The 14,101-nt window shown below is 37.9% G+C and overlaps 1 protein-coding gene and 1 pseudogene across 11 annotated transcripts in view; one reads left to right on the forward strand and one right to left on the reverse strand.

Annotated features, from left to right (window-relative positions):
• Window positions 1–14,101, forward strand: part of LOC145798635 (F-box/LRR-repeat protein At3g48880-like) — a 44,610-nt gene that overhangs the window by 27,762 nt on the left and 2,747 nt on the right. For 7 of the 11 annotated variants that reach the window (XR_014339870.1, XR_014339869.1, XR_014339876.1 and 4 more), the window contains 3 exons: window positions 10,775–10,859; window positions 11,793–11,838; window positions 11,931–12,213. Coding sequence is in view for 1 of the 11 variants with exons in the window: in XM_082886930.1 (XP_082743056.1) it covers window positions 11,834–11,838; window positions 11,931–11,985 (60 nt within the window). In the remaining 10 variants the exon portion in view is untranslated. Of the gene's footprint in view, window positions 1–107; window positions 10,505–10,774; window positions 10,860–11,792; window positions 11,839–11,930; window positions 12,214–14,101 lie in introns of those variants that run through there. The other 4 variants (XR_014339873.1, XR_014339871.1, XR_014339872.1 and 1 more) reach the window with 4 other exon arrangements.
• On the reverse strand, window positions 5,766–6,305 carry LOC145798985 (taxadiene 5-alpha hydroxylase pseudogene; annotated as a pseudogene).

Here is a 14,101-nt window from a genome sequence, read left to right on the forward strand (position 1 = left end):
CTTCTAGCTTTTATTTTATTTACGTTACACATTTGTTCTGGTAGTTAATCTACAATTATGGAAATATTAGCAATATTTACACATACTTGCCACCCTTTTGGTGTTAGATATCCTTCAAATTCTGTATCTTTGAGGACCCTCCTGAAGCAGCAGAACCCAGGAGGGGTTATCCTTAAGAGCCTCCATTGCTACTCTCCATGTGTACTTCATCTTGGTAAGATCATCCCATGTGAGAAGCTCCCCCAGGGTCTTGCTTTTAGCAATCTCCTCTTGTTTTGCAATCTCAAGATAGATAATTTTTCAGTATGTTTTATTTTCTAGTATCCTTTAATCTTTTCAGTTCTTAAATCTTTCTCATGAATCATGATGAGGGAGCTAGTTGGGGGAATACGTTGAACAATAGCGGCATAAATGGATGGTTCATTGGCTAAAAGCCTGATCAAGAAGGTAAGGAGGATGGAGAATGTGTCATATCCTCCAATCATTATAATGACCGCCTCAATCTCCTCATCAGACAGTAAAGCTGAATTGTCTTCATTGCGGATACTAAGCAAGCAATTGATGAGATCTTGATGAGGGAAGCACCATTTTTTTTCCAAGGTTACCCTCTTCTCACTTATAAGGTCCATGAGTATGGTTTTCATTTTTGCCCTTGCTCGGAGGCTAAGGCAAATTCACTGGTACTGACAGCATTCCTTCAATCATGTTTTGAAATAAACCTCTTAGTGCATCTTGTAAGTTTAGCGAAGAGAAAGAGTTAGGGAATAGGTTAGACGTCATCGCCTTTTATATTGATCAATGAGTAATTACAGGAGTGCCATAAGGCATAAATTATGGGCCAGCCCATTACATCAATCAAGGGAAAATTAAATAAAATAAGAATAAAATATAACAATTATTCTTTCCTATTCTAACACTCCCCCGCAAGCTGGTGCGAAGATATCTCTCATGCCCAGCTTGTTGAGAATGCCATGAAATGGTTTGCTTCCTATACCCTTGGTGAGAACATTTGCGAGTTGGTCCCCAGTCTTCACAAATGGAATACATATGGTGTCACTAGTGAATTTTTCCTTGATGAAGTGCCTATCAATCTCCACATGCTTAGTCTTGTCATATTAAACTGGATTATGAGCTATGTTGATTGCAGCTTTGTTGTCACAGTACAATCTCATGAAATCGGTCTGATGGATCCCCAAGTCTCCCAATAATAGTCTACTCCATTGCAACTCACATACACACTAAGTCATAACCTTGAATTCTACCTCAACACTAGATTTAGCAATCACATTCTGTTTCTTACTTCGCCACGTGACTAGGTTGCTTCCAACAAATGTGCAATATCCAGAAGTTGATCATCTGTTAGTGATTGATCCAACCCAATCCGCATCAGTGAATGCCTCCATACTGAGATATTCATCTTTTGAGAAATAGGGTGAAGCCTTCAGGTATCTCAGGATTCTCATAACTGCCTCTAAGTGGGAATTTCTCGGAGCATGCATAAATTGGCTAACCATGCTCACTGTAATTGCAATGTCTGGACGTGAGTGGGATAAGTATATGAGCTTACCCACTAGCCTCTGACATATGAAGATGCCATCCTTAGACAGAGCTACCTCAATGCCTAAAAAATACTTCAAATTGCCTAAGGCTTTGATTTCAAACTCCTTGGCTAAGTATTCCTTCAACAGAGAAATCTCCTTAACATCATCTCCTGTCAGAACAATATCAACATAGACAATAAGAGCTGTGGTCTTACCAAATGAGGAGTGTTTCATAAATAAGGTATAATCAGCTTGACTTTGCTTAAACCCATATCTCAGAATAGCTTGAGCAAACCTTTCAAATCAAGCCCTAGGGGATTGTTTTAGCCCATAAAGTGACTTCCGGAACCTGCACATTTTACCTTTGGACATAGCATTCTCAAAACCAAGGAGAATATCCATATAGACCTCTTCTTTCAGGTCTCCATGAAGGAAGGCATTCTTCACATCAAACTGATGAAGTGGCCAATCCAGATTTGCGACAAGAGAGAGTAGTATTCTCACAGAGTTCATCTTAGCAACTAGTGCAAATGTCTCCTGGTAATCTACCCCATAAGTCTAAGTGAAACCCTCTGCAACCAATCTTGCTTTATACTGTTCCATGGAACCATCTGTTTTGTGTTTTACAGTGTACACCCAATTACACCCAACTGGATTTTTGTCTCTAGGTAACTCTACTAACTCCCATGTGCCATTCTTGTTGAGAGCTCTCATCTCCTCCATCATGGCATGTTTCCATTCAAGCATAGTGAGAGCCTCCTGAAAATTGTTAGGCAGGCTCATAGAAAAAATCTTAGGCAGAAAGGCTTTATATGAGGGAGATAGATTAGAATAAGAGGCATGATTCGTAATAGGATGCTGAGTACATGACCTAACCCCTTTTCTAGTAGCAATGAGAACATCAAGATTTGAAAACTCAGGAATGGGAGCACTAGGATCAGAATTACCTGGACTTTCAAGAGAGGGGAGTGACTCTGGACACTCATCCGAGGAAGCAGTTGGTAGTAGGGGAGGGAAAGTAGCCTCCTGCATCTAGGTGACTTTTTGTCTATCCTTGTCTCTGACATACACTTTGCCTGTTTCAACAACTGCTGGCTCATTGTCCTCTACCTGTTTAACCACTGGCGGAAGTGAAACAGGAATCTCTTCACACCAAGGCTCCCCCTGAAGGGATGACTGGGACACTGGAGAGGGTAGAAAGTAAGACTGAGACTCGAAAAAGGTGACTTTCATGGAGACAAACCATTTGCGAGTGGAAAAATGATAACACTTATAACCCTTTTGGGTGGCAGAGTAACCCAGGAAAACACACTTAAGAGACCTAGGATCCAATTTACCACGAGTGGGTGAATGATTATGGACAAAACAAACACAGCCAAAGGTCTTAGGGGAAAGAAAGAACCCAGAAGAGGTGGAGCCGAATAGAACTTGAAGAGGTGTTTGCTTGTGAAGGACTTGGGTAGGAAGACGATTAATCAAATATGCAGCAGTGAGAACTGCTTCCCCCCCCAATAGGATCTAAGAACACGCATCTCAAAGGATAGACAACAGGCCACATCAAGGAGATGACGATTTTTCCATTTGGCAACACTATTTTGTTGAGAGGTATTAGTGCAGGAAGTTTGATGAATAATGTCATGAGTGACGAAATAACTGGCAAGACCAGAGTCAACTGGAAAAAACATCACGCTACATTTCAAATCATGAGTAATACAACTCCAAGATAAAAGATTAGCACTAAAATTAAGAACATGGAGGACAGAGGATAAAGGAAGGGAAGAGGTGACATGAATTAAACCTTTCCTAGATACAGACGACATAGTACCATTAGCAATACACAACTTTTTCTTGACCTGAAGAGGGGTTATACTCTGAGAATAAATGAGAGGAATCAGACATATGGTCGGAAGCACCAGAATCAATAATCCATGGCATAGTGGTATGAGATAGCAATGCAGATGGGGAGGAAGCCAAGTTACCTGAATTGGCAAAGGAAGAAGAGGGTCACCTGTGGCAGAAGTGGAGGCGTGACAGTCTAGCAAGTGGCGAAGAGCGATCTCAAAATTCGAGGCAGATAGCCCCGAAACATCAGCAGCCAGTAAGACAACGGGAGATGAAGGTGGTGGCTCAACCGTGTCTGAAAGATGAGCCCGAGCATTAGCCCCTCGACCTCAAAACGGGCCAAATCTACCCTCGGCCCAGGACAGTCTCTGCGACCACCAGAAGGAGTCCCATGCAGCTTCCAACAAGTCTCTCGGGTGTGGCGAGGTCTACGGCAATAGTCACAGAAAAGATTATCTTTCTTAGATAAAGGACAAGAACCATGAGACATATGCTCGCCAGCTCGGGAAGGTACAGAAACCAAAGCAGAACAATCCGTGGTGGTAGAAGGAAGCATCGCAGAGCGGCGACTCTCCTCATTCTGCACAAAAGCAAAGGCTGCCTGGAGAGAAGGAAGTACATCCATGCGAAGTACTCTGCTCCGAATCAGATCATACTCCACATTTAGGCCTTCCAAAAACTTGAAGACCCACTCTTGCGCCACAAACTTTTGGTAACCAATAGAATCAGTGGGACAGACAGGCTTGTAATCCTGAAGGTGATCAAGCCGCTTCCACCCATTGCTAAGGAAGGTAAAATACTGGAGGATAGTCTGCTCACCTTGTACCAACCTTTTAATGGAGCGACGTAACTCGAAAGCCTATGAGAAGTTTCCCTTCTTGGAGTAAGTAGTTGCTACGGCCTCCCAAATATCCTGGGCAGTGTCTATAGACAAGTAGCCCTCTCTGGTCTCCGGAACCATAGAATGGATCAACCAGCCCATAATTGGAGAATTGGTGATCTCCCACTAGTCATGACGAGGGTCTGTGATACTGGGTGTCTGGACCTGCCCATCAACATATCCCATCAACATATCTCATCTTCCCCTTGCTCTTCAAGAAAATAGTCAGACTTTGCGATCACGCTAGGTAATTATGACCATTGAATAGAGAGGTGGTGATTCTAAGGCCAGTGTCGAGGTTATCAGTCATAGTGGAAGGGATAACAAAGCTCTCGCTTGAGATAGCTGAGAGGTAGGAGATTCACTGGTTAAATCCGCCATGGAGACTCTACTAACTATTCTTCAAACACGATGCCAATCACAAACCTAGAAGATCAGAGTAGAGTAACAAGCACAACAGTAGCTATAAAAGATAGAAGAATTAAGAATCCAGAGTTTTTCTTTTTCTTTTTTTTTTGCTTCGGCATTGTGTTTACCTTACCAGAAGACTATGTATAACATCACCCGACCACTGCGTAAGAGACGTGACTTCGTTTTACATCACCAGAATACTTCGAAGAGCAGCGACCACCCCAGGCGACCCTAAAGGGACTGGCGACTTCAACCAGACTAGCAAGAAGGCTGGTCTGCCCCCTGGGAACCCTCGGTAGTGGCTGGAGAGGCCTGCCAAGGGAGAGGGAAACCTGGGTGATGGTTGTCGAAGGGAGAGAAGGGACTGGGAGACCTGGGTGGAGGCTGTCGGGGTTAGACGAGGCTGTGGGGTTACTTGAAGGCTGTCGGGTGGCTGTTTCGGGCTGTCGTCTGGTCTACAGGAGAGAGGAGATCACCTGTAGTGATAGGTAATAGAGAAGGAAAGTTGGCTAGGGCATGGCTCTGATACCATATAAGTTTAGAGAAGAGAAACAGTTAGGGAATAGGTTAGACTGCATCCCCTTTTATATTGATCAATGAGTAATTACAGGAGTGCCGTAAGACATAAATTATGGGCCAGCCCATTACATCAGTCAAGTGAAAATAAAATAAAATAAAATAAGAATAATATATAACAATTATTTTTTCCTATTCTAACACATCTCTTCTTGCTCCTCGTTCTATTCCAAATAAGAGTGAACAAATAATGTTGAAAGTGAGGGTCTTCATCAAAGGCATCACCTATATTATCGACAAATTGTTTCATACTATTAATGCAAGGAGGAAAAATTAATAGGTTAACATGTCTGAAGTCTAATGGAAATTGTCATTTCTCCGTGTGTACATGTGGTTGGTTTTGTAGATTCTCAAATAGCTACTAGCCAAATAGAAACTTCGTGCGCGTCTCTTGTTCCACTCATGACATCATGATTTGCTTTTGTAAAGAAAGGACCATCGTCATTTCATTATAATTTTATTAACTAGTTACTAGATAAAACTATGGACTTAAATCTAGAGTTTTGAAATTTACATCAGTAGTTGCAACATACGTTGACCTCATTTTTGCCATGCCAACGCATCTCCATGTGCTTTCTAACTTCTTCATCAATCTTCCCAACATACTGTTTTAATGCTTCAGGCTTCAAAAAGGATACAAGTGCTCCCCTTATTCGCTTGTGATCTTCGCCACTCAACTCCTGTATATTTTTCTCACCACAGACTCTCCTCATTGATGCTGGTTGCTGGTTGGAAAACATCTTGCTGTCACACATGTATATAAATTTGTTTGCGGCCTGTCCACAGAGAAAAACTGTAGGAGTTCCAAAGAGGCTGAGTTTGGAAATGGGACCATATTTTCTTATTTTTTCATGGAACCGTGCCTCACCCTTGTTCGCTCGCATGGCATGTAGAAGGCTGAGGCTATGGCCTATGATGGGTAATCCCATGGAACCTGGTGGGCGCTTGTTGGAAGTTTTCTTGGTTAGGAAGAGGAAGATAGGAATTAAGTAAAAGTAGCAAACTCAGATAGTTAACAAATGCCATGGCTGAGGGAAATAGAGGGAGTGGTACATTGGTTTTGAAACTTTAAGATGGTGGAAGACTATACTTATATGGGCGATTTTGAGGTGATAAGGACGATCCTTCTTTTACCTAAACAAATGAGACAGATTGGCCCTTGTTTGCTTTGTCACTTTCTTTTTGTAGAGAGAGAGAGAGAGAGATTGGCCCTTGTTGTCTTTGTAGTTACAATCTTGCTTTGTCATTTTCTTTTTGTAGATACTTCTTGTCTTTGTAGTTACAATCTTGCTTGTCATTTTCTTTTTGTTTTCTTTAGTTGATGTTGTTGACATGAATAGATGTTGTCAATATTTGTTGGGCATATAAGCTATATAATGGAGTTGCTTGGACATTTCCATAGTGATTAAAGCACTTCCTTCTGAAAAGGACCTGCAATGTTTTCCATAGTTAATGATGTTGATATGAATAGATGTTGTCAATATTCGTTGGACATATAAACTACAAAGGAGTTGCTTGGACATTTTCATTGTGAATACAACACTTCCTTCCAAAAGGGGGCTCTATTTCCAATAAGCAGCAACAAGGGTCCAAACTTAATTATAAAACTATTTATACACTAAAATTTGTTCTGTTCATTAAAACACTAGCCATAATTCTAGTGTTCAAAAATGCCATTAATCACCTTGTCATCTGGCATTTTTTTTTATAGGAAGAAGAAGAAGAAGAAGAAGAAGAAGAAGAAGAAGAAGAAGAAGAAATGGAAAAGCACGGGTGTCAAATGACAATAATGACACATTATCTTCTTATAGTGTGACGAGCCGACAATTATTGTCATTTGAATTTTTTTCCCTTTCATCTTCTCATTTCACATCATCACCTTTTCACCTCTCATTGCTCTCTCTCTCCCCGTCATTTCTCTCTCACCTTTTTTTGCACCGATGATTTTGATAATATAGGAATTGATGATAAAATGATGTTGTTCGTCTTGCTCTTGAAGATTTTTGGCTAAAAATTAAGTTTTTCAAATTTTTTTTAGGGTGCTTAATACGTCCTTAAGCAATTGAAGCTTCTTCTTGGTTTTTGTTTTTGGAGTCTTTGAAATTCCGTAAGGCTTGTTTAGGTCATAGGATGAGAAATAGGGTTTTTTTTCCCCTTGAAAATGTGAAGTCCATGGGACATTTTGTCAGGAAAAAAAATTGCGAGTCTTAAGATTTTTACATGGCCGTTTTATAATTCAATTCTCCATTCACTAACGGTGACCGATTGTAAGTGGGTTTTCTTTCTATACCGTTTTTCCAAAGTAGAAACTTCATCTGGGTTTTGAAGTTTTAAAAAACCTTTTTTAGTTGTGGTCTAAGTAGAAGGGAGAAAGACAAATGATGAGGGGGAGAGAGAAAAACTGTTGAAAAGGAGAGATGATGAAGAGAGAACAAGTGGAGAGAGACAGAGAGTAAAAGGTGAATGATGGTTGAGCTAGGCCCTAGAGGAGTAACCAATCAGAGGAAAGGGTCTTAATTTATATTGAACAAATGCACCACATACAAGTTAAAACAAAATGTATCATGGTATGTCATCCTTCCCTAAAATGGAACTTTCATGTTGGAGCAAGAACTAGCATGAAAATCAATCTAGACCTAAAGCAGACTTGAGGGCTCTTGCCATTGACAGGAATGAACCTACTTCTCAAGACCAGGTATGCAGCTTGTTGGTTGCTTTGAGTATGTCATGGTTAGTTAGGCATAGTTTACTTTGTAATGAATGCAAACAAAAATAGGCTGCATTTATGCTAACAAGGGGAGCTGAAGATTTCCTTCTTGTTGTACTATTAAACAAAAATAGTTGTTGTACTATTAAGATTATGTAGCTGTACAATAGAATACTGTTGGCCTTGACCTTAGCTATGGTTTCAAAGTTGAACAGCCCGTCCTTTATAGAATTTGAACACCATCCCATTTCAACCAAAAATACAACCCTGACTGGATTAAATATGAAATTTCATGTAAGACCTCATTACATAAAATTTGGTTTTATTGTTCATATATTGCAGAGGCAAACTTGTCTTTTGCCACACATTCTCATGGGACAAATTCATCCCATGGTATTCCTAATTCGTGCATTTTTAGGAATTTATTGTTTAATGGGATTGTTTATCCACGCCTTGTTTTTCCTTTTTGTTTGGGGTGTGCAACTAAACACGAACTATGTGGAACTTATCAAATTACCAATCCAATCCTAATTCCTACCAGGGTTATCAAATGAGACCTTAATGTTGGTAGATCCCAAGATTGTCTTTGCATTGCAAGTAGGAATATTGTTGAAGAGGGATTCTCTGTTATGATTGGTTCAGGGGTCTACGTCAAGTTTTGTTTTGGCATGGTTTATGGTTCGGTGATAAATCTTTGAAAGATGAGTTTCCTAGACTATTCTCGATTTTGTCTCAGAAATCAGTTATGGTTAATGATGTTCTTTTGTTCGATGGAAGCTTGAACAAGTGGTGTTTGCAATTCAGGAGAAGTTTATTTGTTTGGGAGAATGCCCTTTTGGATAATTTAATGAATACTTAATTCGCTTTGCTTGACTCTTGGCATTGAGGATGAGCTGCAATGAAAGTGGGATAAAAATAATGGAACCTATTCGATTAGATCTTTTTATAATGTCTATGAAAATTTAACTTGTGGTTTTGAGGTTTTTCCTCTCAAGTCGCATCTCTTTTCTGGAATAATCTTCGCCCATTCAAAGTCAAGATATTTTGTTGGCAAGCTATTCTAGGTAAAGTAGCCTCTTAGGAAATTTTTAGCTAACAGGGGTAATCCTAAATGAGTTTTAAGCGCTTTGTCCAATGTGTTTGAGATTTGTCAAATTTGTATACCATCTCTTGAGCTTGGGAACGCTGCTCCTATTGTTTAAACCGGTGTGGGTGGTGTTTGTTCGGTCTGCCTTACCTCTCTCTTTGATATTTTTATGTGGTGGTTTGATCCTCCTTTTCGGAACCTTGAGAAACGACTTTGGGTGACCCTTCTTCTACATGGTTATCTGGTTAGTTCAAAATGCTACAGTCTTTAACCACTCAGAACATGTTCATGACGTGATTCACCTAGTAAACTTGTGTTTCGCTCTGGGGCAAAAGCTTGTTTTGTTATTGTCAGTTACCCAGTGTCTGGTATTATCAGCTACCTTGACGGGATCAGGAAACTCAAACTAAAGCTTCTTTCAAAGCTGCTTGACAAACATTGAAGTGATAAGGTGGTTGAGGTGCGAAGGGGGCTTGTTTTTTTTTTTTTGGTTCTTGTTGTTGCTGCTGATATGTTCTTTGATGTTGCTGGTTGTGTAGGGTTGCTGTTTTGCTAGCTAGGGAGGTCTTTCTTTCATGAAGAATATTTTTATTGCTATTGGAAGCCTTAAGTTATAACTTATAAGACTGTGTTGTTGCTTTTTAAGGGTGATGGTTGTTCTTGACACTACAAGAAAAAGTGCATTGCACGGCTTTTGTAATAAAGCGTTTTTTGAAACGTCTTTGTTGATTAGTCAAGCACAATGTTTTGTAAACGTTGTCTTACATCTAGGTTAGATGACATCATTTAGCTATGTAGTGATCATGACGGTTCATATTAAAACCTTCTCGCCATTTGAGACCTTTCAAAACCATCTCACTCCAGACTCTCTGAAACTCAAATCCCCTTTTCAAAACCCTCTCTCAATCTCGATCACTCTCCCTCTCTCTCTCTCTCTCTTCACTTCAGATTCGTCAAATAGTACAACCACCATGTTCAAAAACTCTCGGTTTCCTCGATATCGAGTTTGAACAAAAGATATTGTGAAGGCTCTTGAGGTTGAAAGCCCTCGGTCACTTTTGATTGAATGATCGACGTTTCTCTCTCTCTCTCTCTCTCTCTCTCTCTCTCTCCATCAAATCCATGAAGGTTGTTGATGATTTGAAGGTTGATTCTTGCTGATTTGAAAGTTGATTGTCCAGATTTGTGATTCTCTCTTTCGATTTTGTGAGTATTTAATTCGTTTATTTATCTCTTTTTTTAGATTGTATACATCCGAGAACACAGATCTGAGATCAGCCCCTGTCAAAACTGTCTTTCAATCAATTGATCGAGCGATTGTTTTCGTTCAGATCTATTTTGATTAATCATTTGATTAATTTTTGTGAGTCTCACTCTCTTTTTGCTTATAAATTTATGTTCCTCTCTTCGAGATGTAGATCTATTCTGCTTGCATTTTGACACAACACTTTGGCATAAAGGTAATAAGCTTCATTCTCTCTCTCCTGAAACTTGCTCTCTATGTTCAATGCATATCTAGACTTAGGCTTCTTTTACTATTGATGTTTTTGATAGTGTACGTTAAAGTTTTTGATTTTTTTAAAAAAACTTTTGGTTTGGTTGTGAATTTGCCACTAATTGTTATATTCATTCCATGTTTCTTTATGCAATAACTGTTGCTGCAATTTTTATGAAGTAAATTTATTGAAGATATTTGTTTGATTTTTTTTTATGTGGATCGCTGGAAACAGTGAGTAGAAGCTCAACGATGAAGAGATGTAGATCTGCCCTCTCTTCGATCAGATCTGCTTTCTCTCTCTCTGATCTGCTAATATGGTAATATCAGATCTGCTCTATCTCTCTCTAGTCTATTATTGTGCCTTTTTTAGGAATCTCATTCTAGCATTTTCTTGCTTTCTGACTCTTCTAATAATCATTTCAGTGTAGTTCCCATTTAAATTGATAAGCTACTATTTTTCTTTGCTTGCAATTGCTTGGAAAGAAAAAATGTGATTTACACCAATAGAAACCAACTATATGTAGATGATCTGGCTTTTTATTTTGTGAAGCTACAAGAGATTATCTTAAAAAGATCATTCTGCATCTTAAAGTGTTTTGTGGTTTCTAGCATTGGTCATTCAACTCTTGGTTTATTTTTTATTTTTTGTTGAGTTACCTAGATCATGGTCCATCAAAAAAGGGGGAAAAGACACCCTTTGGTGGCCTAAAGTTTAATCTATTTAATCTTGTTACTTCTGCAGTCCATATAATATGCTTTATGGTTGTCACTAGTATATTTTGATACAATTCATGCTTGGGAGTTTATATCATGTTTCAGTTCGGAATTCAAATGTTATTTTGGATTTGTGGTTCATATCAAAATTTGATTTTGATAAGATGGTTAACAAAATATCAAATTTCAAAAAGTATATTCGTTGAAATTTTTGAAAATGGGAAGTATGAAGATGGCCAATCAAATAAAAAAAGGGTCATATGTTTGAGGTGTATTTATTCTGGACAGCTATATTCTTGACAGTATTCATGATTGTTAGATATACAATATTTGATTTTTTTATTCAGTATGAGGTAGGGCAATGATATTCACACTCCACTTGTGGGAGGCTAAAGGACAAGAAATAGAGTGAAAAGTTTAAAAGAGAATGGGAATATCATTTCTATTAATGCTTTACTGAACAGGATGAACATGGTTGGTTTTTATTGTATTGCATACTCACTCATAGTTTATTCCAATGTCTGTTTTTCTTTCAGCTTGAGATCCTCTGTAATTTGGCGATTTGGTGAAGAAAAAAATGTTGTAAGAAACTTATCAAGTTACTCTCTTGGTTATTAATATCATAGCAAAAAAGAACAAGAGGCTGATTTCTTTGTTGTTTATTCTCTCTGCAGCAGTGTGACTACTAGGTTAATATCGAAACATGTGGTTGGACTTGGCCTTGGAGAGGTAATAGTGACTGCAGTGTGACTGATTTCTTTTTCTTTTTCTTTTTTTTTCTTTTCCTTTTTTAAATTCATCTATAGTGGCCTCAAGTTGCTTGGGCATTAATCTTTGTTTAGGGGATACCTTTAATGTTTGGGATTTCTTATTTTATAAGTAGAGAGATTATCTACTTGTTTAGACAAAGCGTTATATGTTAAAAGGACTAATAAATGTGAATGCTTGATTAACTGATCTTTGGGATTTCTTATTGCATATGGAAGATTTTTCATTGTCAAAGGGTTGTCCATTTCCAATTGGGAAGAACAACAAAATGTCATACAGTTGTCAATCTCCTCGAAGCTTCTTCTCTTTCTCGATCTTTCTCTAAACTCTCTCTTTCTAAAAGTTTTTTTTTCATTGTCCACCACAAAAAGGGTTGCTTTCTTTCATTTTCTTTCATGTGTCTCCTAAATCTCCAAAAAACCCACAAATCTCTGAAATGCCCAGGTTCAACTTCTCAACAAGTTTTCTAATTTTGGGTAAGCCTCAAATGAATCCCTTTTTAGCATTAATAACATTAGTCATATACATCTGCTAATATTTAATTTTTGTTGGACTACTTGCTTCAATTTGTGATGGTTTGATTTATTATTTTTTTATCTTTTGTGTAATTATTGTTCTAATGATTAAACTCTGCAAATTGGGTTGCAATTCTGCTATGGATTTGGCTTTGATTTTGAAATTTTTTTGATCTTTACGGTTATAAGGGCTTTAAGTGTAAACCTTCAGAGGGTTTAAGTGTAATTGTTGCGTTTGGGCATTTTATGGGTCTTGAATTCCAATTTGAATATCATGTGAGGTGTATGTTTTCTTGTTGAAATCTTATTGCTGTCAAGTAGTTACTTTTTTCATTGAATTCAATCCAAAGTTGTAACAAGTTGAGTTGTTTAGATGGTTACTTACCCTTAACAGAGAAGTGGTAATCTAGTGAGTGATATGACTTTGTTCTTTTTTATTTTGTTTGTGTGGGATTATTTTTGTTTATGGAAACTTTACACATATACACATTGTGGGGTGAGGATGAACCGGCGTCATCAATTTATCAATTTCTTTACTTCTTCTAAATTGTGCCAGCATTTAATTATTATTATTATTGATGGAGAAAGTTGTTAGCAACATAAGGGTAGTAAAGATTTGGATTGTAGATTGGTTTGCACAGTTGAACAACAAAATGGGGGGTGATTTGAAGAAAATTCAGACTGTTGAACAGTACACTATTGAGATTTGGAAAGTTATAGGGTTAAATATCTAAGGAGATAAAGCTGAATTTTATAGTCTTCGATTTGGCATTGTAATTCAAATTTGAGCTAATGTGTTCTTTTATATAAATTCTTAATTATTCTCATCCTAGTTAAATTCTCAATTAATTGGGCCCTGGGTTCGTAAAAACAAAAACCAAGAAAGGGCATTTTTTTTTTAAAAAAAAAAAAAACTACTAAATGATGTCATCATATTTGAGGTAAGTATAAAAATGAAGAGAGGTAGTAGTGTTTTTTAAAAAAAGGCCACTAAATGATGTCATCATTACATCATATGTTAATTGTGACGGAAAAGTAAGTGGGTATCAAAGATTTTGTGATTTTTTGAAACGCTGTTAAGCTACTGCGCCAGTCGTATTTGTGATGAGAATATTAAACGTTGTAAAATCCTATTGCGGCGTTTTTCAAGCCTATAGCGACATTTTTGAAACGCCAATAAAAGTCAATTTTCTTGTAGTGTGATTTGGGAGTTTTGGGGAAGTTTTTCTGTTGCTCTTTTGAGTTGTGCAGAAATGATGAGTTTTGCTTTTGCTCTCTCTCTCTCTCTCTGTTTTGGTTTAGTTTGGATTCTTTCTGCACTTCCCTCAGCTTTATTGATGTATTTCATTTCTTGATTTATATTAATAAAGTGATTTTTTTGCTCATAAAAAAAAGAAAGAAAAATAAAAACAAAAGAAAGTGGAAGGCAATTATCATGTGCTTTTGGATGGTCCTTTGTGAACAAAACATGGAGTTAGGTGGATGCTTACTACAATATATATATATATATATATATATAATTGGTAGGGGAAGGGGAAGCTACATAACAATAAACTCGAATT

This window comes from Camellia sinensis, chromosome 9 (assembly GCF_055761805.1).
Source record: "Camellia sinensis isolate YWXY chromosome 9, ASM5576180v1, whole genome shotgun sequence".
Classification (NCBI taxonomy): domain Eukaryota; kingdom Viridiplantae; phylum Streptophyta; class Magnoliopsida; order Ericales; family Theaceae; genus Camellia; species Camellia sinensis.